Raw genomic sequence first — 26,070 nt, forward strand, 5'->3', positions numbered from 1 at the left:
GGGCTAACTGAGTGACTATCAGTGATTGAAATAACGAGAAAAACTGCTAATGTGCAAACGAATTTGAAATTGTACCTTGTCTATTCTACTAGTCTAACTCGCAACCGTAAACAACAGACGGAGGAGGGGTCCCGGGGGAGGTCCCCGTCCCTGGCCTAGTCATTACTGTTCTACCGAGCCCAACGGATGAGGCGGGGAGGCCACACCAGGTGATCAACCGACAGTGTGGCCTACGGGTTAGATAATCTTCGCGCAGGTCTGTGCTGTCCATGTGACTCTGGAGCGCGGTGTGTGTTTGTGTGCGTGTTATCCGCTTACAGTGGCTCTCAACGCAAAGCCCCTGTCATCTTGCTCGCGCTGCTGCTTGCTCATTCCCGATGTGCCAACTGGAGAGAGAAGAGAATTTAGTTGTTTGAACCGTTAAGGGGAAAACGTTAGGAGAGCCATGGCGAACCCAGGACAAAAAGTGGTGCTAATCACCGGTTGCTCCTCCGGGATCGGGCTGAGGATGGCGGTGATGCTCGCTAAGGACGAGAACCAGCGCTATCACGGTAAGAGAGTAACCTCCAGGGCCTTCAGGAAGTATTCACACACCCTTTGACTTGTTTCTCATGTGTTACAGCCTGCGTTTAAAATGTATACCGTTTAGATGTTTGGTCACTGGCCTACACACAATATCCCATAGTGTCAAAGTGGAATTATGTATTTTTAAATTGTTACAAATTAATACAAAAAAGTGAATAGATCAAGTGTCTTGGGTCAATAAGTGTTCAGTCCCTTTGTTACATCAACCCTAAATAAGTTCAGGAGTAAACATGTGCTTAACAAGTCACATAATAAGTTGCATGGACTCACTCTGTGTGCAATAAGTGTTCAGTCCCTTTGTTACATCAACCCTAAATAAGTTCAGGAGTAAACATGTGCTTAACAAGTCACATAATAAGTTGCATGGACTCACTCTGTGTGCAATAAGTGTTCAGTCCCTTTGTTACATCAACCCTAAATAAGTTCAGGAGTAAAAATGTGCTTAACAAGTCACATAATAAATTGCATGGACTCACTCTGTGTGCTATAAAAGTGTTTATCATGATTTTTTAAAATAAATCCCTCATTACCTGTAAAGTGCCTCAGTCGAGCAGTGAATTTCAAACACAGATTCAACCACAAATGAATTCACCCTTCAGCAGGACAATAACCGATAGCCAAGGCCAAATCTACGCTGGATTTGTTTCCCAAGAAGACAGGGAATGATGCTGAGTGGCTGAATCACAGTTTCCACTTAAACCTATGGCAAGACCTGAAAATGGTTGTCTAGCAATGATCATAAACCAATTTGACAGCCCTTGAAGAATTTAGAAAATAACAATGTGCAAATGTTGCACAATCCAGGCATGGAAAGCTCTTAGAGATTTACCCAGAAACACTCACAGCTGTAATCGCTGCCAAAGATGCTTCGATAAAGTGTTGATCAGGGGTGAGAATAATTATGTAAATTAGATGTTTCTGTATTTAATTTTCGATAAATATGCAACATTTTTCTCAAAACATGTTTTCACTTTGTGACTATGGCGTATTGTGTGTAAATGGGTGAGAGCGAGAAGAAAAAAAAGATTGAACCCATTTTGAATTCAGGCTGTAACACAGAAAAATGTGTGTGTGTGTGTGTGTGTGTGTGTGTGTGTGTGTGTGTCTGGTGTACAGCAGCCTAATGGTGACGATGCTGTTAGTAGGTTAAGTCCAAATAGTCCGATATATTGGGTTATAAAAACCTGTAGTCTATGATTTATCTCCATAAAAAAAACATGATTTATGGTTAAAAGTAGTGCACTATGTAGGGAATAGGGTGGACTATGTAGGGGATAGGGTGCACTATGTAGGGGATAGGGTGGACTATGTAGGGAATAGGGTGGACTATGTAGGGAATAGGGTGCACTATGTAGGGAATAGGGTGGACTATGTAGGGAATAGGGTGGACTATGTAGGGGATAGGGTGGACTATGTAGGGAATAGGGTGCCATGTGACACTAACACAGCAGGTTCCAACACTTACACAGCAGGTTCCAACACTTACACAGCAGGTTCCAACACTTACACAGCAGGTTTCAACACTTACACAGCAGGTTCCAACACTTACACAGCAGGTTCCAACACTTACACAGCAGGTTCCAACACTTACACAGCAGGTTCCAACACTTACACAGCAGGTTAACACTTACACAGCAGGTTTCAACACAGCAGGTTCCAACACTTACACAGCAGGTTCCAACACTTACACAGCAGGTTCCAACACTTACACAGCAGGTTCCAACACTTACACAGCAGGTTCCAACACTTACACAGCAGGTTTCAGCACAGCAGGTTCCAACACTTACACAGCAGGTTCCAACACTTACACAGCAGGTTCCAACACTTACACAGCAGGTTCCAACACTTACACAGCAGGTTTCAACACAGCAGGTTCCAACACTTACACAGCAGCTTCCAACACTTACACAGCAGGTTCCAACACTTACACAGCAGGTTCCAACACTTACACAGCAGGTTTCAACACAGCAGGTTCCAACACTTACACAGCAGGTTCCAACACTTACACAGCAGGTTTCAGCACAGCAGGTTCCAACACTTACACAGCAGGTTCCAACACTTACACAGCAGGTTCCAACACTTACACAGCAGGTTCCAACACTTACACAGCAGGTTTCAGCACAGCAGGTTTCAGCACTTACACAGCCAGTTATAACACTTACACAGCAGGTTATAACACTTACACAGCAGGTTATAACACTTACACAGCAGGTTTCAGCACTTACACAGCAGGTTCCAACACTTACACAGCAAGTTCCAACACTTACACAGCAGGTTATAACACTTACACAGCAGGTTCCAACACTTACACAGCAGTTTTCAACACAGCAGGTTCCAACACTTACACAGCAGGTTAACACTCACACAGCAGGTTTCAACACTTACACAGCAGGTTCCAGAACGTACACAGCAGGTTCCAGAACGTACACAGCAGGTTCCAACACTTACACAGCAGGTTCCAACACTTACACAGCAGGTTCCAACACTTACACAGCAGGTTCCAACACTTACACAGCAGGTTCCAACACTTACACAGCAGGTTCCAACACTTACACAGCAGGTTCCAACACTTACACAGCAGGTTCCAACACTTACACAGCAGGTTCCAACACTTACACAGCAGGGTTACATGATTGTCCGTGTATGTACAGTACCAGTCAACAGTTTGGACATTCCAGGGTTTTTCTTTATTTTTACTGTTTTCTACATTGTAGAATAATACATGATACATCAACACTATGAAATAACACACATATGGAATCATGTAGTAACCAAAAAAGTGTTAAACAAATCAAAATATATTTTCTGTTTGAGATTCTTCAAATTAGCCACCCGTTGCCTTGATGACAGCTTTGCACCCTCTTGACCTTCTGGGAGTGTCTGTGTGTGGCAACGTTCTGCTTTACTACAACCCCTGCTAAAGACTCACACACACACAACACACATCAACTACATAGCAGGTTATAACACTGGTACACAACATACATCAACTACATAGCCGGTTATAACACTGGTACACAACACACATCACTTACATAGCCGGTTATAACACTGGTAAACAACACACATCAACTACATAGCAGGTTATAACACTGGTACACAACACACATCAACTACATAGCAGGTTATAACACTGGTACACAACACACATCAACTACATAGCAGGTTATAACACTGGTACACAACACACATCACTTACATAGCAGGTTATAACACTGATACACAACATACATCACTTACATAGCAGGTTATAACACTGGTACACAACATACTAGAGGTAGACCGATTATGATTTTTCAACGCCAATACCGATTATTGGAGGACCAAAAAAGCCGATACCGATTAAATCGGCCAATTTTTATATTTTATTTGTAATAATGACAATTACAACAATACTGAATGAACACTTATTTTAACATAATATAATACATCCATCAAATCAATTTAGCCTCAAATAAATAATGAAACTTTAAATGTGGTTTAAATAATGCAAAAACAAAGTTTTGGAGAAGAAAGTAAAAGTGCAATATGTGCTATGTAAGAAAGCTAACGTTTCAGTTCCTTGCTCAGAACATGAGAACATATTTATTTATTTATTTTACCTTTATTTAACCAGGTAGGCAAGTTGAGAACAAGTTCTCATTTACAATTGCGACCTGGCCAAGATAAAGCAAAGCAGTTCGACAGATACAACAACACAGAGTTACACATGGAGTAAAACAAACATACAGTCAATAATAAAGTATAAACAAGTCTATATACAATGTGAGCAAATGAGGTGAGAAGGGAGGTAAAGGCAAAAAAAGGCCTTGGTGGCAAGGTAAATACAATATAGCAAGTAAAACACTGGAATGGTAGTTTTGCAATGGAAGAATGTGCAAAGTAGAAATAAAAATAATGGGGTGCAAAGGAGCAAAATAAATAAATAAATTAAATACAGTTGGGAAAGAGGTAGTTGATAGGGCTAAATTATATGTGGGCTATGTACAGGTGCAGTAATCTGTGAGCTGCTCTGACAGTTGGTGCTTAAAGCTAGTGAGGGAGATAAGTGTTTCCAGTTTCAGAGATTTTTGTAGTTCGTTCCAGTCATTGGCAGCAGAGAACTGGAAAGAGAGGCGGCCAAAGAAATAATTGGTTTTGGGGGTGACTAGAGAGATATACCTGCTGGAGCGTGTGCTACAGGTGGGAGATGCTATGGTGACCAGCGAGCTGAGATAAGGGGGGACTTTACCTAGCAGGGTCTTGTAGATGACATGGAGCCAGTGGGTTTGGCGACGAGTATGAAGCGAGGGCCAGCCAACGAGAGCGTACAGGTCGCAATGGTGGGTAGTGTATGGGGCTTTGGTGACAAAACGGATTGCACTGTGATAGACTGCATCCAGTTTGTTGAGTAGGGTATTGGAGGCTATTTTGTAAATTACATCGCCAAAGTCGAGGATTGGTAGGATGGTCAGTTTTACAAGGGTATGTTTGGCAGCATGAGTGAAGGATGCTTTGTTGCGAAATAGGAAGCCAATTCTAGATTTAACTTTGGATTGGAGATGTTTGATATGGGTCTGGAAGGAGAGTTTACAGTCTAACCAGACACCTAAGTATTTGTAGTTGTCCACGTATTCTAAGTCAGAGCCGTCCAGAGTAGTGATGTTGGACAGGCGGGTAGGTGCAGGTAGTGATCGGTTGAAGAGCATGCATTTAGTTTTACTTGTATTTAAGAGCAGTTGGAGGCCACGGAAGGAGAGTTGTATGGCATTGAAGCTTGCCTGGAGGGTTGTTAACACAGTGTCCAAAGAAGGGCCGGAAGTATACAGAATGGTGTCGTCTGCGTAGAGGTGGATCAGAGACTCACCAGCAGCAAGAGCGACCTCATTGATGTATACAGAGAAGAGAGTTGGTCCAAGAATTGAACTCTGTGGCACCCCCATAGAGACTGCCAGAGGTCCGGACAACAGACCCTCAGATTTGACACACTGAACTCTATCAGAGAAGTAGTTGGTGAACCAGGCGAGGCAATCATTTGAGAAACCAAGGCTGTTGAGTCTGCCGATGAGGATGTGGTGATTGACAGAGTCGAAAGCCTTGGCCAGATCAATGAATACGGCTGCACAGTAATGTTTCTTATCGATGGCGGTTAAGATATCGTTTAGGACCTTGAGCGTGGCTGAGGTGCACCCATGACCAGCTCTGAAACCAGATTGCATAGCAGAGAAGGTATGGTGAGATTCAAAATGGTCGGTAATCTGTTTGTTGACTTGGCTTTCGAAGACCTTAGAAAGGCATGGTAGGATAGATATAGGTCTGTAGCAGTTTGGGTCAAGAGTGTCCCCCCCTTTGAAGAGGGGGATGACCGCAGCTGCTTTCCAATCTTTGGGAATCTCAGACGACACGAAAGAGAGGTTGAACAGGCTAGTAATAGGGGTGGCAACAATTTCGGCAGATAATTTTAGAAAGAAAGGGTCCAGATTGTCTAGCCCGGCTGATTTGTAGGGGTCCAGATTTTGCAGCTCTTTCAGAACATCAGCTGAATGGATTTGGGAGAAGGAGAAATGGGGAAGGCTTGGGCGAGTTGCTGTTGGGGGTGCAGTGCTGTTGACAGGGGTAGGAGTAGCCAGGTGGAAAGCATGGCCAGCAGTAGAAAAATGCTTATTGAAATTTTCAATTATGGTGGATTTATCAGTGGTGACAGTGTTTCCTATCTTCAGTGCAGTGGGCAGCTGGGAGGAGGTGTTCTTATTCTCCATGGACTTTACAGTGTCCCAGAACTTTTTTGAGTTAGTGTTGCAAGAAGCAAATTTCTGCTTGAAAAAGCTAGCCTTGGCTTTTCTAACTGCCTGTGTATAATGGTTTCTAGCTTCCCTGAACAGCTGCATATCACGGGGGCTGTTCGATGCTAATGCAGAACGCCATAGGACGTTTTTGTGTTGATTAAGGGCAGTCAGGTCTGGGGAGAACCAAGGGCTATATCTGTTCCTGGTTCTAAATTTCTTGAATGGGGCATGTTTATTTAAGATGGTTAGGAAGGCATTTTTAAAAAATATCCAGGCATCCTCTACTGACGGGATGAGGTCAATATCCTTCCAGGATACCCCGGCCAGGTCGATTAGAAAGGCCTGCTCGCTGAAGTGTTTCAGGGAGCGTTTTACAGTGATGAGAGGAGGTCGTTTGACCGCTGACCCATTACGGATGCAGGCAATGAGGCAGTGATCGCTGAGATCTTGGTTGAAGACAGCAGAGGTGTATTTAGAGGGGAAGTTGGTTAGGATGATATCTATGAGGGTGCCCGTGTTTAAGGCTTTGGGGAGGTACCTGGTAGGTTCATTGATAATTTGTGTGAGATTGAGGGCATCAAGTTTAGATTGTAGGATGGCTGGGGTGTTAAGCATGTTCCAGTTTAGGTCGCCTAGCAGCACGAGCTCTGAAGATAGATGGGGGGCAATCAGTTCACATATGGTGTCCAGAGCACAGCTGGGGGCAGAGGGTGGTCTATAGCAGGCGGCAACGGTGAGAGACTTGTTTTTAGAAAGGTGGATTTTTAAAAGTAGAAGTTCAAATTGTTTGGGTACAGACCTGGATAGTAGGACAGAACTCTGCAGGCTATCTTTGCAGTAAATTGCAACACCGCCCCCTTTGGCAGTTCTATCTTGTCTGAAAATGTTGTAGTTTGGAATTAAAATGTCTGAATTTTTGGTGGTCTTCCTAAGCCAGGATTCAGACACAGCTAGAACATCCGGGTTGGCAGAGTGTGCTAAAGCAGTGAAAAGAACAAACTTAGGGAGGAGGCTTCTAATGTTAACATGCATGAAACCAAGGCTATTACGGTTACAGAAGTCGTCAAAAGAGAGCGCCTGGGGAATAGGAGTGGAGCTAGGCACTGCAGGGCCTGGATTCACCTCTACATCGCCAGAGGAACATAGGAGGAGTAGAATAAGGGTGCGACTGAAAGCAATAAGAATTGGTCGTCTAGAACGTCTGGAACAGAGAGTAAAAGGAGGTTTCTGGGGGCGATAAAATAGCATCAAGGTATAATGTACAGACAAAGGTAAGGTAGGATGTGAATACAGTGGAGGTAAACCTAGGTATTGAGTGATGAAGAGAGAGATATTGTCTCTAGAAACATCATTGAAACCAGGAGATGTCATTGCATGTGTGGGTGGTGGAACTAATAGGTTGGATAAGGTATAATGAGCAGGACTAGAGGCTCTACAGTGAAATAAGCCAATAAACACTAACCAGAACAGCAATGGACAAGACATATTGACATTAAGGAGAGGCATGCTTAGTCGAGTGATCAAAAGGGTCCAGTGAGTGGAGAGGTTGGTTTAGGGTCACGGCGATTTAGACAGCTAGCCAAGCCAACCGGTAGCAAGCTAGCATAGGATGGAGTCTGTTGTTAGCCACCTCTTGCGTTCGGTCAGTAGATTAGTGGGGTTCCGTGTGGTAGAGGGGATTAATCCAAATCACACAACAACAAAAATAAGAACAATAGATATAGTTATAGAGGCCCGAGAAGAAAACATAATAATTCAAATAAATAAATTGTCCGATTGTCTATTCAGATAGCAGCCGGAAAGACAGCTAACGGTTAGCGGGCCGCAGATGGGCGTTCCGGTAACGTCGCGACAGAGGAGCCAGCCGGATCTCCTTCAGGTAGATAACGTCGGCAGTCCGGTTGTGAAGGCCCGGTGGGGCTCCGCGTAGGCAGTGAAACGGGTCCGGATAGGTGACTGCAGCCCAGGAGTGAATGATGGAACTCAGGCGTGATTGACGGAGCTGGCTAGCACCGGAACAATCGATGTTTGCTCCGGAATCGACGAAAGCCGACTGTCACACGGATAGCAGCTAGCTAGCTGTGAGATCCGGGTATGAACGTCCAGAGAGCAGTTGAAAACCAGGGACATGGAGAGAAAAAAATGGTCCGGTATGTTCCGTTCCGAGCCGCGCTGCGCCGTACAAAACTGGCGATAGATTTTCGATAGATTTTCGAACTAAAGGACAGCCGATGACCACAAACCGTGGTTAGCTTCTGATTAGCTTCTGGGCTAGCTCCTGGCTAGCTTCTGGCTAGTTTCTGGCCAGCCTCCTGGAGTTTCTGGCTAGCTTCCTGAAGGATTGCAGATCTGAGGTAAATAATACTTTTTTATAAATATAAATTGGTGAGGCTGGTTGCAGGAGAGTGTTTAGAAGATGAGTTGATGGAAAATAAAAATAAAATGTATGTGAAAAAAGTTGTAAATATATATATATACAGGACACGACAAGACGAGGACAAAAGACGTCTGAACTGCTATGCGATCTTGGATGAATGTTGAAAGCTGGTGGTTCCTTTTAACATGAGTCTTCAATATTCCCAGGTAAGAAGTTTTAGGTTGTAGTTATTATAGGAATTATAGGACTATTTCTCTCTATACCATTTGTATTTCACAAACCTTTGACTATTGGATGTTCTTATAGGCACTTTAGTATTGCCAGTGTAACAGTATAGCTTCCGTCCTTCTCCTCGCCCCAACCTGGGCTCGAACCAGGAACACATCGACAACAGCCACCCTCGAAGCAGCGTTACCCATCGCTCCACAAAAGCCACGGCCCTTGCAGAGCAAGGGGAACAACTACTCCAAGTCTCAGAGCGAGTGACGATTGAAACGCTATTAGCTCGCCCCCCGCTAACTAGCTAGTCATTTCACATCGGTTACACCAGCCTGATCTCGGTAGTTGATTGGCTTGAAGTCATAAACAGCGCAATGCTTGAAGCATTGTGAAGAGCTGCTGGCAAAACGCATGAAATTGCTGTTAGAATGAATGCTTATGAGCCTGCTGCTACCTACCACCGCTCAGTCAGACTGCTCTATAAAATCATAGACTTAATTATAACATAATAACACACAGAAATACGAGCCGTAGGTCATTAATATGGTTAAACTATCATCTCGAAAACAAAATGTTTATTCTTTCACTGAAATACGGAACTGTATTTTATCTAACGGGTGGCATCCATCAGTCTAAATATTCCTGTTACATTACACAACCTTCAATGTTATGTCATAATTACGTAAAATTCTAGAAAATTAGTTCGCAACGAGCCAAGCGGCCCAAACTGTTGCATATACCCCGACTCTGTGTGCAATGAACGCAAGAGAAGTGACACAATTTCACCTGGTTAATATTGCCTGCTAACCTGGATTTATTTTAGCTAAATATGCAGGTTTAAAAATATATACTTCTGTGTATTGATTTTAAGAAAGGCATTGATGTTTATGGTTAGGTACACATTGGAGCAACGATACGCACCGCATCGATTATATACAACACAGGACACGCTAGGGAAACTAGTAATATCATCAACCATGTGTAGTTAACTAGTGATTATGATTGATTGATTGTTCTTTATAAGATAAGTATAATGCTAGCTAGCAACTTACCTTGGCTTACTGCATTCGCGTAACAGGCTCGTGGAATGCAATGTAAGGCAGGTGGGTAGAGTGTTGGACTAGTTAACCGTAAGGTTGCAAGATTGAATCCCCAAGCTGACAAGGTAAAAATCTGTCGTTCTGCCCCTGAACAAGGCAGTTGACCCTCTGTTCCTCGGTAGACCATCATTGTAAATAAGAATTTGTTCTTAACTGACTTGCCTAGTTAAATAAAGGTGTAAAAAAAAAAAAATCTGCCAAATCGGTGTCCAAAACTACCCTAATGAATCGGTCATTCTGATTAATCAGTCAACCTCTATAACATACATCACTTAGGTTATAACACTGGTACACAACACACATCACTTACATAGCAGGTTATAACACTGGTAAACAACATACATCACTTACATAGCAGGTTATAACACTGGTAAACAACATACATCACTTACATAGCAGGTTATAACACTGGTAAACAACATACATCACTTAGAAAGCAGGTTATAACACTGGTAAACAACATACATCAACTACATAGCAGGTTATAACACTGGTAAACAACATACATCACTTACATAGCAGGTTATAACACTGGTAAACAACATACATCACTTACATAGCAGGTTATAACACTGGTAAACAACACACATCACTTACATAGCAGGTTATAACACTGGTAAACAACATACATCACTTACATAGCAGGTTATAACACATAGCATGGTTACATGATTGTCTGTCTGCAGTCTGGGCTATGTAAGGCTCTGTGTATGTAAGAGTGTGTATGTAAGAGTGTGTATGTAAGAGTGTGTATGTAAGAGTGTGTACGTAAGAGTGTGTACGTAAGAGTGTGTATGTAAGAGTGTGTACGTAAGAGTGTGTACGTAAGAGTGTGTGTTTAAGAGTGTGTGCGTAAGAGTGTGTATGTAAGAGTGTGTATGTAAGAGTGTGTGTGTGTAAGTTACACATCATGGTTATTATGTCTCATCCCTGCTTAACCCTGAGACCAATCAGTAAGAGTAGTAGCATTACCACTGCTCTCAGTGTCCTAATGCCTGGTGGATAATACCTAAACCTCCAGGAGGGGCCCTGGCTGGGCCGCTTACTGCCCCACTTAGAGGCCTCATCCTGGGCCGCGGGCGAGCCAGAGGGTGGGGTGGGATGGGTATTCTTGGTGCTGTCGGGTGAGTGCTAACGCTAAGCTAGCCCCATAATAAGATCAGCCCACAGTGCCAGGGCTAAATCAGACAGCAGACACGTGAGGTACAGGTAGTTCAGGGCCGTCTGGCTGCTGTCTATAGAACAGTAAAACACAGTGGGTTTTAATCCTGGTTCTGAGGGGCGAACATGTTCATGTTTTAATCCTGGTTCTGAGGGGCGAACATGTTCATGTTTTAATCCTTAACACTATTCAGTTGAATCCCGCTAATCAACACATCATTAAACCTTTCATTAGTGGAATCAGGTGTGCGATACTCAGAACCATGTGGTATAAGGTAGGGACATATAGATGAGTAGTATAGGATAGTACAGGATACTCAGAACCATGTGGTATATATTAACCTGTACAGGGCTAATTGTTATGTATATAGTAGTATAGGATACTCAGAACCATGTGGTATATATTAACCTGTACAGGGCTAATTGTTATGTATATAGTAGTATAGGATAGTACAGGATACTCAGAGCCATGTGGTACACACAGTTAGATGTAGACCAGGTAGTCTACATCCACTGTGGTCCGTGGACTGGCGCCGGCCCCTGGGATGATACTGAGCGGTCCATCAGATAGTTAACTGACAGTGACGTAGTTACTGCCGGTTCGAATCCCGGGGTCTGACGGGACCCGGGAGTTGCTGGAATCAAATCCTAGATGCCGTTGCCTGTCATTGTGCCCTTGAGCAAGGCACTTAAAACCCCCACAACTGCTCCACGGGCGCCCAGTGTGGCAGCCCCCTGCTCTAACCTCTCCAACCTGTATACAGGTGTCCTATCTTAATGTGATCACTCTGTTTTCGTAGAGAATTTTCCTGCACAGCAGAAAATTCTTAATTTGATATTTTTGGGGGGCTTCTAAAGTTCGTAATTTACACTGTAAAATCTCTGAATGTATCAACCCCTACAAACATGTCTATTAATCAGAATTCACATAATAATTCAAATGTCCTGTTGCTGCAGGATTGTTTTCCTGCTGTGAGAAACTAGTCAAATTAAAATGTAACATCTTTTTGTGTCTTTCAGAAGGGTTGGGATCATTTGGGTTTGACCTTGTATACAGATGGTGAATAAAATGATTGCCATAATTTGATGTAGCTAAACGGTCCTTGGACATCAACTCATCCTCCTTCCTTCTCTCTAACCTTAAGGCTACCTGCCTATTACCTTCTCCCTGAAAATGAACAGCATAATGTGCTACAAGTAGAGACCGACCTGGAAAAGGTCTCCATAAAGAAGGAGAGGGGGGAGGGAAAAGGTCTCCATAAAGAAGGAGAGGGGGAGAGGGGGAAGGTCTCCATAAAGAGGGAGAGGGGGAAGGTCTCCATAAAGAAGGAGAGGGGGAAGGTCTCCATAAAGAAGGAGAGGGGAGAGGGGGAAGGTCTCCATAAAGAAGGGGAGGGGAGAGGGGGAAGGTCTCCAAAAAGAGGGAGAGGGGGAAGGTCTCCATAAAGAAGGAGAGGGGGAGAGGGGGAAGGTCTCCATAAAGAGGGAGAGGGGGAAGGTCTCCATAAAGAAGGGGAGGGGAGGGGGAAGGTCTCCATAAAGAAGGAGAGGGGGAGAGGGGGAAGGTCTCCATAAAGAGGGAGAGGGGGAAGGTCTCCATAAAGAGGGAGAGGGGGAAGGTCTCCATAAAGAAGGAGAGGGGGAAGGTCTCCATAAAGAGGGAGAGGGGGAAGGTCTCCATAAAGAGGGAGAGGGGGAAGGTCTCCATAAAGAAGGAGAGGGGGAAGGTCTCCATAAAGAGGGAGAGGGGGAAGGTCTCCATAAAGAGGGAGAGGGGGAAGGTCTCCATAAAGAGGGAGAGGGGGAAGGTCTCCATAAAGAGGGAGAGGGGGAAGGTCTCCATAAAGAAGGAGAGGGGGAAGGTCTCCATAGAGGGAGAGGGGGAAGGTCTCCATAAAGAAGGGGAGGGGAGAGGGGGAAGGTCTCCATAAAGAAGGGGAGGGGAGAGGGGAAAGGTCTCCATAAAGAGGGAGAGGGGGAAGGTCTCCATAAAGAAGGAGAGGGGGAGGGAGAAGGTCTCCATAAAGAGGGAGAGGGGGAAGGTCTCCATAAAGAAGGAGAGGGGGAGGGAGAAGGTCTCCATAAAGAGGGAGAGTGGGAAGGTCTCCATAAAGAAGGAGAGGGGGAGGGAGAAGGTCTCCATAAAGAAGGGGAGGGGAGAGGGGGAAGGTCTCCATAAAGAGGGAGAGGGGGAAGGTCTCCATAAAGAAGGAGAGGGGGAAGGTCTCCATAAAGAAGGAGAGGGGGAAGGTCTCCATAAAGAGGGAGAGGGGGAAGGTCTCCATAAAGAAGGAGAGGGGGAAGGTCTCCATAAAGAGGGAGAGGGGGAAGGTCTCCATAAAGAAGGGGAGGGGAGAGGGGGAAGGTCTCCATAAAGAAGGGGAGGGGAGAGGGGGAAGGTCTCCATAAAGAGGGAGAGGGGGAAGGTCTCCATAAAGAAGGAGAGGGGGGGGAGAAGGTCTCCATAAAGAGGGAGAGGGGGAAGGTCTCCATAAAGAAGGAGAGGGGGAGGGAGAAGGTCTCCATAAAGAGGGAGAGGGGGAAGGTCTCCATAAAGAAGGAGAGGGGGAGGGAGAAGGTCTCCATAAAGAAGGGGAGGGGAGAGGGGGAAGGTCTCCATAAAGAGGGAGAGGGGGAAGGTCTCCATAAAGAAGGAGAGGGGGAAGGTCTCCATAAAGAAGGAGAGGGGGAAGGTCTCCATGAAGAAGGAGAGGGGGAAGGTCTCCATAAAGAAGGGGAGGGGAGAGGGGGAAGGTCTCCATAAAGAAGGAGAGTGGAGAGGGGGAAGGTCTCCATGAAAAAGGAGAGGGGGAGAGGGGGAAGGTCTCCATAAAGCAGGGGAGGGGAGAGGGGGAAGGTCTCCATAAAGAAGGAGAGGGGAGAAGGAAGGAGAGGAGGAGGGAGAAGGAAGGATAGGAGGAGGGAGAAGGAAGGAGAGGGGGAGGGAGAAGGAAGGAGAGGGGGAGGGAGAAGGAAGGAAAGGGGGAGGGAGAAGGAAGGAAAGGGGGAGGGAGGGGGAGGGGGAAGGAAGGAGGAGGGGAGAGAGGTGAGAAATAGCTACAAAGATTAACAATAGCCAGCTAGAAAGTAAATTCAGTCCTTTGGGAATATGATGATTATTATCATCATAATGTCTTATAGAATGTGGTTTCCCCCCCGCTCTTTCCTCTCCTCACCTCTCAACATACACATTCCACACACACAATAGAAAACCCCACCCATCCACACTCACACAAATAATATAAACATTCCATACTCAAACATGCACTTACATGCAGGGTTTGTAACTTCTGTCTAACACCAATGTATTACACACACTTACGTGCTCAAACACACACAGAGACACACACATACACACACACACACACACACACTGTAATTTCTGTTTACTCATTATCAGGTTTAATCCAGTGAACTCTGTTTGACCCTATTCTCTCTCTCTCTCTCTCTCTCTCAACCTCCCTTTCTCTCTCCCAATCTCTCTCTCCCACCCCCTCTCTCCCTCCCAATCTCTCCCTCTCTCCCACCCCTCTCCCCTCTCTCTCCCACCCCCTCTCCCCTCTCTCCTCTCTCACCCCCTCTCCTCTCTCCTCTCTCCCACCCCCTTCTCTCTCTCTCCCCTCTCCTCTCTCTCTCCCACCCCCTCTCCTCACTCTCTCTCCCACCCCCCCTCTCTCCTCTCTCTCCCCTCTCCTCTCTCTCCCCTCTCCTCTCTCTCCCCTCTCTCCTCTCCCCTCTCCTCTCTCTCTCTCACCCCCTCTCTCCCCTCTCTCTCTCCCTCCCACCCCCTCTCTCTCTCTCTCTCTCTCTCTCTCCCACCCCCCCCCTCTCCTCTCTCTCCCCCCTCTCTCTCTCTCTCTCTCTCCCCCCTCTCCTCTCTCTCTCTCTCCCTCCCCTCTCCTCTCTCTCCTCTCCCTCCCACCCCCCCTCTCCTCTCTCTCCCCTCTCTCTCTCCCACCCTCTCTCTCCCCTCTCCTCTCTCTCCAGTCATTGCCACCATGCGAGACCTGAAGCGTAAAGACAAGCTGGTGGAGGCAGCAGGTGATGCGTACGGGAAGAGCCTCTCTCTAGCTGTGTTGGACGTGTGTACGGACGAGTCAGTCAAACAGTGTATCGACGGAATCAAGGACAGACATGTGGACGTACTCAGTAAGGAACAACCTTTGTGATCTATGGACTTCTCTGAAGGCGTCCCAAATGGCACCCTATTCTCTACGTTCTCAGGAAGGAACAACCTTTGATTTTATGACGCAAGGCAACACTTCTGTCAAAACCAAAATCTATAAACCAGAGCCATCTAGGTGCCATCTAGGTGCCATCTAGGACACTGTCAAGGTATAAAATACTATGTACTGTCGTAGGTTCTCAACTATACAACACACATCTCCCTCCATCCTGACTTTAACCATTAGGGATAAACCATGCAAAACTGACCTCAGTTCAGATCATAGTTCATTGAGAGACTGGAGAGGCCACAGTAAAACTGACCTCAGTTCAGATCATAGTTCATTGAGAGACTGGAGAGGCCACAGTAAAACTGACCTCAGTTCAGATCATAGTTCATTGAGAGACTGGAGAGGCCAGAGTAAACTGACCTCAGTTCAGGGGCCATATGTATGAAGCGTCTCAGACTAGGAGTGCTGATCTAGGATCAGGTGCCCCTCCTGTCAATGAAGTCTTATTCATTGTGTTCTAGAAGGCAACATTTATCCTAGATCATCGCTCCTTAGATGCTTGATGTATACCAGGGGTACTCAACTACTCAGTGGTGTAAAGTACTTCATAAGTATAAATACTTTAAAGTACTACTTAAGTAGTTTTTTGGGGTATCTGTACTTTACTTTATTATTCATTTGTTTCACAACTTTTACTTCATTACCAAAGAAAATAATGTATTTTTTACTCCTTACATTTTCCCTGACACCCAAAAGTACTCGTTACATGTTGAATGCTTAGCAGGACAGGAAAATTGTCTAATTCACCCAGTTATCAAGAGAACATGGTCATCCCTACTGCCTCTGATCTGGCTGACTCACTAAACAGAGAACATGGTCATCCCTACTGCCTCTGATCTGGCTGACTCACTAAACACACGTTTTGTTTGTAAGTTATGTTTGAGTGTTGGAGTGTCGGAGTGTTGGAGTGTTGGGGTGTCAGAGTGGTGGAGTGTCGGAGTGGTGGAGTGTCGGAGTGGTGGAGTGGTGGAGTGTCGGAGTGGTGGAGTGTCGGAGTGGTGGAGTGTCGGAGTGTTGGAGTGTTGGGGTGTCAGAGTGGTGGAGTGTCGGAGTGGTGGAGTGTCGGAGTGGTGGAGTGTCGGAGTGTCGGAGTGTCGGAGTGGTGGAGTGTCGGAGTGGTGGAGTGTCGGAGTGTCGGAGTGGGTGGAGTGTCGGAGTGGTGGAGTGTCGGAGTGGTGGACGTGTCGGAGTGTCGGAGTGGTGGAGTGTCGGAGTGGTGGAGTGTCGGAGTGGTGGAGTGTCGGAGTGGTGGAGTGTCGGAGTGGTGGAGTGTCGGAGTGGTGGAGTGTCGGAGTGTCGGAGTGTCGGAGTGTCGGAGTGGTGGAGTGGTGGAGTGTCGGAGTGTCGGAGTGTCGGAGTGGTGGAGTGTCGGAGTGTTGGAGTGTGCCCCTGGCCCCTGGCTATCTGTAAAGAAAAACTAAATGGTCCCATCTGGTTTGCTTAATATAAGGAATTTGAAATTATTTATACTTTTACGTTTGATACGAGTAGTATATTTGAGCAATTACATTTACTTTTGATACTTAAGTATATTTAAAACCAAATACTTTTAGACTTTTACTCAAGTAGTATTTTACTGGGTGATTTTACTTTCTATTAAGGTATCTTTACTTTTACTCAAGCATGACAACTGGGTACTTTATCCACCACTGACTGTGAGTATCCACTGCAACTACTATTTGAGAAGGTCCGGGCACACACATTTCCTAGGTGGCAAAGGTCCTAGGTGGCCAAGGTCCTAGATGGCAAAGGTCCTAGGTGGCAAAGGTCCTAGGTGGCAAAGGTCCTAGGTGGCAAAGGTCCTAGGTGGCAAAGGTCCTAGGTGGCAAAGGTCCTAGGTGGCAAAGGTCCTAGATGGCAAAGGTCCTAGGTTACATAGGTCCTAGGTGGCAAAGGTCCTAGGTGGCAAAGGTCCTAGGTGGCAAAGGTCCTAGGTGGCAAAGGTCCTAGGTGGCAAAGGTCCTAGGTGGCAAAGGTCCTAGGTGGCAAAGGTCCTAGGTGGCAAAGGTCCTAGGTGGCAAAGGTCCTAGGTGGCAAAGGTCCTAGGTGGCCAAGGTCCTAGGTGGCCAAGGTCCTAGGTGGCAAAGGTCCTAGATGGCAAAGGGATATTGTGATTCATCAGCCTGGTGCATTCTACTATTACAACTCTCAACAGCAGTAAGTTGAAAGCCCGACTGAGTTCCTAAAAAGTAGGGACCCGCAGTCCGCATTTACCCCTTTCTGGACCGCGGTCCGCCAGTTGAGTATGGCTGATATGTACTATACAGGCCCTGGTCAGAGACTGGGATAAAGCCTGGTTATAACTCAGTGTAGTGACAGACTGGGATAAAGCCTGGTTATAACTCAGTGTAGTGAGAGACTGGGATAAAGCCTGGTTATAACTCAGTGTAGTGACAGACTGGGATAAAGCCTGGTTATAACTCAGTGTAGTGAGAGACTGGGATAAAGCCTGGTTATAACTCAGTGTAGTGAGAGACTGGGATAAAGCCTGGTTATAAGTTAGTGTAGTGGGAGACTGGGCTAAAAGCCTGGTTATAACTCAGTGTAGTGAGAGCCTGGGATAAAGCCTGGTTATAACTCAGTGTAGTGAGAGACTGGGATAAAGCCTGGTTATAACTCAGTGTAGTGAGAGACTGGGATAAAGCCTGGTTATAACTCAGTGTAGTGAGAGACTGGGATAAAGCCTGGTTATAAGTTAGTGTAGTGGGAGACTGGGCTAAAAGCCTGGTTATTACTCAGTGTAGTGAGAGACTGGGATAAAGCCTGGTTATAACTCAGTGTAGTGAGATACTGGGATAAAGCCTGGTTATAACTCAGTGTAGTGAGAGACTGGGATAAAGCCTGGTTATAACTCAGTGTAGTGAGAGACTGGGATAAAGCCTGGTTATAACTCAGTGTAGTGAGAGACCGGGATAAAGCCTTAGGTTATACTGCCACCCGGTGGTGACTATTGGAACACAACTGAAGAGACGAGAGTGCTCTGATCACCTATGTGAACAGGGGTGTCACTCTTTCCTTCTGGTTTCCCTATTCCTTCCTCTCTCTTCACCCTCACCCTCTCTACCTCTTTTCTCTCTCTCCCCCTCATTCTCCCTCTCACCTCTCTCTACCCATCCTTCTCCTATCCACTCTTTCCCACGTATCTCGCCCCCTCTTTCTCCCTCTCATCCCTCTCTCCCACTCCTTCTCTCTTCCACTCCCTCCCACCTCTCTCTCCCCCTCCCTCCCTCCCCTCCCTCCCTCCCCCCCACCTCTCTCTCCCTCTCATCCCTCTCTCCCACTCCTTCTCTATTCCACTCCCTCCCACCTCTCTCCCCCTCCCTCCCTCCCTCCCCTCTCTCCCCTCCCTCCCTCCCCCCACCTCTCTCTCCCTCTCATCCCTCTCTCCCACTCCTTCTCTATTCCACTCCCTCCCACCTCTCTCTCCCTCTCCCTCCCTCCCCTCTCTCCCTCCCTCCCCCCACCTCTCTCTCCCTCTCATCCCTCTCTCCCACTCCTTCTCTATTCCACTCCCTCCCACCTCCCTCCCCCCCTCCTTCTCCCATCCACCTCTCTCTCTCTCCCCCTCCTTCTCCCATCCTCCTCCCTCCCTCCCACCCTCCCACCTCTCCTCCCTCCCTCCCACCCTCCCACCTCTCCTCTCCCTCCTCCTCTCTCTCTCTCTAGTTAATAATGCAGGTATAGGTCTGGTGGGACCGGTGGAAAGCATCAGTATAGCTGAGATGAAGAGTGTGTTTGAGACCAACTTCTTCGGTGTGATCCGGATGATCAAGGAGGTGATGCCAGATATGAAGAAGAGGAAGGGAGGACACATCATAGTGGTCAGCAGTGTCATGGGACTACAGGGTATGGAACTATACTTTATTGATTGATTGATTGATTGATTGATTGATTGATTGATTGATTGATTGGCTGATGTGAAAAAGAGGAGGGGATACACATCATAGTGGTCCAAGCGATATGTGGCAAATGTCATATGTTCACTTTTTAATAAAAGCACGAAACTCGGTACACTTGTACAGTTTGAGGCCCTGAACATTTTCAGATATGGAGGCATTGCAAAAACGCCTCCTGGCAGCCGTGGCGGCCATTTTAATGTTCTGCCACAGTCGGACAGTGTGTTTTCTTGTCCTATCTGCTGAACCAGACATGAATACACAGAAAAGGTGATGCCTACATCTACGTTTTGATGGTGAAGGATGACAATGGTTCCGTGTACAACATCATAAACGGTTGAGAAGATGATATAATGGTGGACTTGTATGTAACGGTGAAGGATGACAGTGGTTCCGTGTACAACATGATAAACGGTTGAGAAGATGATATAATGGTGGACTTGTATGTAACGGTGAAGGATGACAGTGGTTCCGTGTACAACATGATAAACGGTTGAGAAGATGATATAATGGTGGACTTGTATGTAACGGTGAAGGATGACAGTGGTTCCGTGTACAACATGATAAACGGTTGAGAAGATGATATAATGGCGGACTTTTATGTAACGGTGAAGGATGACAGTGGTTCCGTGTACAACATGATAAACGGTTGAGAAGATGATATAATGCTGGACTTGTAACGGTGAAGGATGACAGTGGTTCCGTGTACAACATGATAAACGGTTGAGAAGATGATATAATGGTGGACTTGTATGTAACGGTGAAGGATGACAGTGGTTCTGTGTACAACATGATAAACGGTTGAGAAGATGATATAATGGTGGACTTGTATGTAACGGTGAAGGATGACAGTGGTTCCGTGTACAACATGATAAACGGTTGAGAAGATGATATAATGGTGGACTTGTATGTAACGGTGAAGGATGACAGTGGTTCCGTGTACAACATGATAAACGGTTGAGAAGATGATATAATGGTGGACTTGTATGTAACGGTGAAGGATGACAGTGGTTCCGTGTACAACATCATAAACGGTTGAGAAGATGATATAATGCTGGACTTGTATGTAACGGTGAAGGATGACAGTGGTTCCGTGTACAACATGATAAACGGTTGAGAAGATGATATAATGGTGGACTTGTATGTAACGGTGAAGGATGACAGTGGTTCCGTGTACAACATGATAAACGGTTGAAAAGATGATATAATGGTGGACGGTATGTAATGGTGAAGGATGACAGTGGTTCCGTGTACAACATGATAAACGGTTGAGAAGATGATATAATGGTGGACTTGTATGTAACGGTGAAGGATGACAGTGGTTCCGTGTACAACATGATAAACGGTTGAGAAGATGATATAATGGTGGACTTGTATGTAACGGTGAAGGATGACAATGGTTCCGTGTACAACATGATAAACGGTTGAGAAGATGATATAGTGCTGGACTTGTATGTAACGGTGAAGGATGACAGTGGTTCCGTGTACAACATCATAAACGGTTGAGAAGATGATATAATGGTGGACTTGTATGTAACGGTGAAGGATGACAGTGGTTCCGTGTACTACAACATAAACGGTTGAGAAGATGATATAATGGTGGACTTGTATGTAACGGTGAAGGATGACAGTGGTTCCGTGTACAACATGATAAACGGTTGAGAAGATGATATAATGGTGGACTTGTATGTAACGGTGAAGGATGACAATGGTTCCGTGTACAACATGATAAACGGTTGAGAAGATGATATAATGGTGGACTTGTATGTAACGGTGAAGGATGACAGTGGTTCCGTGTACAACATGATAAACGGTTGAGAAGATGATATAATGGTGGACTTGTATGTAACGGTGAAGGATGACAATGGTTCCGTGTACAACATGATAAACGGTTGAGAAGATGATATAATGGTGGACTTGTATGTAACGGTGAAGGATGACAATGGTTCCGTGTACAACATGATAAACGGTTGAGAAGATGATATAATGGTGGACTTGTATGTAACGGTGAAGGATGACAGTGGTTCCGTGTACAACATGATAAACGGTTGAGAAGATGATATAATGGTGGACTTGTATGTAACGGTGAAGGATGACAGTGGTTCCGTGTACAACATCATAAACGGTTGAGAAGATGATATAATGGTGGACTTGTATGTAACGGTGAAGGATGACAGTGGTTCCGTGTACAACATGATAAACGGTTGAGAAGATGATATAATGGTGGACTTGTATGTAACGGTGAAGGATGACAGTGGTTCCGTGTACAACATCATAAACGGTTGAGAAGATGATATAATGGTGGACTTGTATGTAACGGTGAAGGATGACAATGGTTCCGTGTACAACATGATAAACGGTTGAGAAGATGATATAATGGTGGACTTGTATGTAACGGTGAAGGATGACAGTGGTTCCGTGTACAACATGATAAACGGTTGAGAAGATGATATAATGGTGGACTTGTATGTAACGGTGAAGGATGACAGTGGTTCCGTGTACAACATCATAAACGGTTGAGAAGATGATATAATGGTGGACTTGTATGTAACGGTGAAGGATGACAGTGGTTCCGTGTACAACATGATAAACGGTTGAGAAGATGATATAATGGTGGACTTGTATGTAACGGTGAAGGATGACAATGGTTCCGTGTACAACATGATAAACGGTTGAGAAGATGATATAATGGTGGACTTGTATGTAACGGTGAAGGATGACAATGGTTCCGTGTACAACATGATAAACGGTTGAGAAGATGATATAATGGTGGACTTGTATGTAACGGTGAAGGATGACAGTGGTTCCGTGTACAACATGATAAACGGTTGAGAAGATGATATAATGGTGGACTTGTATGTAACGGTGAAGGATGACAATGGTTCCGTGTACAACATGATAAACGGTTGAGAAGATGATATAATGGTGGACTTGTATGTAACGGTGAAGGATGACAGTGGTTCCGTGTACAACATGATAAACGGTTGAGAAGATGATATAATGGTGGACTTGTATGTAACGGTGAAGGATGACAGTGGTTCCGTGTACAACATCATAAACGGTTGAGAAGATGATATAATGGTGGACTTGTATGTAACGGTGAAGGGATGACAGTGGTTCCGTGTACAACATGATAAACGGTTGAGAAGATGATATAATGGTGGACTTGTATGTAACGGTGAAGGATGACAGTGGTTCCGTGTACAACATCATAAACGGTTGAGAAGATGATATAATGGTGGACTTGTATGTAACGGTGAAGGATGACAATGGTTCCGTGTACAACATGATAAACGGTTGAGAAGATGATATAATGGTGGACTTGTATGTAACGGTGAAGGATGACAGTGGTTCCGTGTACAACATGATAAACGGTTGAGAAGATGATATAATGGTGGACTTGTATGTAACGGTGAAGGATGACAGTGGTTCCGTGTACAACATCATAAACGGTTGAGAAGATGATATAATGGTGGACTTGTATGTAACGGTGAAGGATGACAGTGGTTCCGTGTACAACATGATAAACGGTTGAGAAGATGATATAATGGTGGACTTGTATGTAACGGTGAAGGATGACAATGGTTCCGTGTACAACATGATAAACGGTTGAGAAGATGATATAATGGTGGACTTGTATGTAACGGTGAAGGATGACAATGGTTCCGTGTACAACATGATAAACGGTTGAGAAGATGATATAATGGTGGACTTGTATGTAACGGTGAAGGATGACAGTGGTTCCGTGTACAACATGATAAACGGTTGAGAAGATGATATAATGGTGGACTTGTATGTAACGGTGAAGGATGACAGTGGTTCCGTGTACAACATGATAAACGGTTGAGAAGATGATATAATGGTGGACTTGTATGTAACGGTGAAGGATGACAGTGGTTCCGTGTACAACATGATAAACGGTTGAGAAGATGATATAATGGTGGACTTGTATGTAACGGTGAAGGATGACAGTGGTTCCGTGTACAACATGATAAACGGTTGAGAAGATGATATAATGGTGGACTTGTATGTAACGGTAAAGCCATGTGAAGAAATTCAATGTAAAATCGCCTGTTTCGTAGACTATTATGTCTGTTGTTCATTTGAAAATTGGATGAAACTCATTTCTTTATGTTTTGTTTTTTGTACATAATGCTTGTGAACATATGTGGTAGTAGTGGGGATCCTGGTGAAATAGTGCTCTCTGATCTCAGGTGTGGTGTTTAATGACGTGTATGCTGCCTCTAAGTTTGCCATGGAAGGGTTTTGTGAGTGTCTGGCTGTACAGCTGCTCAAGTTTAACGTCACGTGAGTCTCTCTAACACAGATGTTTTCCTAAATTAATGGCTTTATTTTTTACATTTAATATCTATATTTTGTCGGGGACGGACCAATTAAAACATACGATTAGAAACATGATCTCTCTTCTCTCCTTCTCCCCCTCTTTCTTTTCTGTCCTTCTCCCCCTTTCTTTTCTCTCTCCTTCTCCCCCTCTCTTTTCTCTCTCCTTCTCCCCCTCTCTTTTCTCTCTCCATCCCTCTTTCCCTCCTTCTCATCCTCTCCCTCTTCCCTTTCTTTCCCTTTCTTTCTCTCCCTCCTCTCCCTCTTCCCTTTCTTTCTCTCCCTCCTCTCCCCTCCCCTCCCCCCCTCTCCCTCCTCCTAGTATGTCTATGATAGAGCCAGGCCCGGTCCATACAGAGTTTGAATCTAAGATGATTCAGGACGTCCGTCAGAAAGAGTTCCCTGGGGCCGATGCCGATACCGTCAACTACTTTAAAAACGTCTACCTGCCGTCCTCCGTCGACATCTTTGAGACGCTAGGACAGACCCCCGATGACATCGCCAGGGTTAGTCCACCTGCTTGAGTCTCTCTCTCTCTCTCTCTCTCTCTCTCTCTCTCTCTCTCTCTCTCTCTCTCTCTCTCTCTCTCTCTCTCTCTCTCTCTCTCTCTCTCTCTCTCTCTCTCTCTCTCTCTCTCTCTCTCTCTCTCTCTCTCTCTCTCTCTCTCTCTCTCTCTCTCTCTCTCTCTCTCTCTCTCTCTCTCTCTCTCTCTCTCTCTCTCTCCCTCTCTCCCTCTCTCCCTCTCTCCCTCTCTCCCTCTCTCCCTCTCTCCCTCTCTCCCTCTCTCTCTCCCTCTCTCCCTCTCTCTCTCCCTCCCTCTCTCTCCCTCCCTCTCTCTCCCTCTATTTTTTTCTCTCTCTCTCCACCTGTCTTTCTCTCCCTTTCCTCCCCCAGCAGTGCACCAACTAGTCTCTCTCTCCTTCTCTTCCACCCCCAGCAGTGCACTAACTAGTCTCTCTCACTCTCCTGTAGTGTACGAAGAAGGTGATTGAGCAGGGCAGTTCTGCACGGTTCCGGAACCTTACCAACCCGCTGTACACGCCCATCGTGGCACTGAAGTATGCAGATGAGACGGGCGGCCTGTCGGTGCACGCCTTCTACCATATGTTGTTCAACCTGGGGCCCCTGATGCACGTTAGCATGAAGGCTATGCAGTACCTGACCTGTGGATGTCTACGCTCCAGGACCATCTCCCCTAACTAGACACACACACACACACACAGAGACACACGAGCATGCAGAGACAACACACACAGGCACACGGAGGCACACGGAGGCACACACACACACACACTAGTATGCAGTACCTGACCTGTGGATGTCTGCGCTCCAGAACCATCTCACCCAACACACACGGAGGGTCAAGACACACACTCACACGGAGAGAGTCAAGACACACACTCACACGGAGAGAGTCAAGACACACACACAGAGAGTCAAGACACACACACAGAGAGTCAAGACACACTCACACGGAGAGTCAAAACACACGGAGAGTCAAGACACACGGAGAGTCAAGACACACGGAGAGTCAAGACACACGGAGAGTCAAGACACACGGAGAGTCAAGACACACGGAGAGTCAAGACACACGGAGAGTCAAGACACACACGGAGGGTCAAGACACACACGGAGGGTCAAGACACACTCACACAGAGAGTCAAGACACACACTCACACGGAGAGTCAAGACACACACTGTAAAGACAAACTCAAAACACCCCCCTGCAGTTTTAAAGTGTTCCTCCCTCTGTGAGCTGCCATACTTTGTACTGTTTGTTTTGATAGAAGCAGGACCTACAGATGTTGAAATGTAACCTCTCTGTCTGTCTAACATAGACTATGTATGTATAGACACTATCTTGTGTGTAATGCATGTCATTTTGAATAGAATGGATTGGCTTTATTTTGACATTAAAAGCTATTTCTACCTTCTTGAGAAGTCCATGATTTGTGTTGGTACAATAATATGACATTCCATTACTGTTGTCATGTTCCTTAATTATGGTTTTGGGGAATTATTCAGAATAGCTGTTTTGGTCGTTAAGATATAATATATTTGTGTGATTATTCAACCTGATAGAAAAGACAGCAGTGAAGTTGAGATGAATGGAATGTGTAGTCGCTCCGTTAAACCACAAGATGGCGCTATCGACACGTAAATCAATGACAAACAGTTTGAGTGAAGAAGTTGCTTTCTTTGATCAGTTTGGAACCGTGATTAACTGCCAAAATGGTCTTCAAGCCAATTCACATATGATCCGAGATGACTGGGTAAAATATAATGTTATCATGCCTAGTTAAATAAAGGTTAAATAAAATATAAAATTCCATTCAGAAAGAAAGATGAAATTGCGCAATATGCGCAGCCACGACGGTCTAGAGCGCACAG

The 26,070-nt window shown here is 45.5% G+C and overlaps 1 protein-coding gene across 2 annotated transcripts; it reads left to right on the forward strand.

The window, feature by feature from the left end:
* Window positions 1–204: 204 nt before the first annotated feature.
* Window positions 205–25,613, forward strand: LOC110494884 (retinol dehydrogenase 8). 2 transcript variants are annotated; one of them, XM_090195094.1, is made up of 6 exons: window positions 205–551; window positions 15,195–15,356; window positions 19,109–19,288; window positions 23,553–23,646; window positions 24,002–24,185; window positions 24,652–25,613. In XM_090195094.1, the coding sequence occupies exons 1-6, from the start codon at window positions 446–448 to the stop codon at window positions 24,880–24,882; spliced, it is 957 nt and encodes a 318-aa protein (XP_090051220.1). In that variant the 5' UTR covers window positions 205–445; the 3' UTR covers window positions 24,883–25,613. The 2 variants fall into 2 exon arrangements, with proteins under 2 accessions (XP_090051220.1, XP_090051221.1); XM_090195095.1 differs by lacking the exon at window positions 19,109–19,288 and having other exon boundaries at window positions 328–551; window positions 24,652–25,107.
* Window positions 25,614–26,070: the final 457 nt, after the last annotated feature.

Source organism: Oncorhynchus mykiss, chromosome 13 (genome assembly GCF_057628025.1).
Source record: "Oncorhynchus mykiss isolate SJ-2025 chromosome 13, ASM5762802v1, whole genome shotgun sequence".
NCBI classification, from domain to species: domain Eukaryota; kingdom Metazoa; phylum Chordata; class Actinopteri; order Salmoniformes; family Salmonidae; genus Oncorhynchus; species Oncorhynchus mykiss.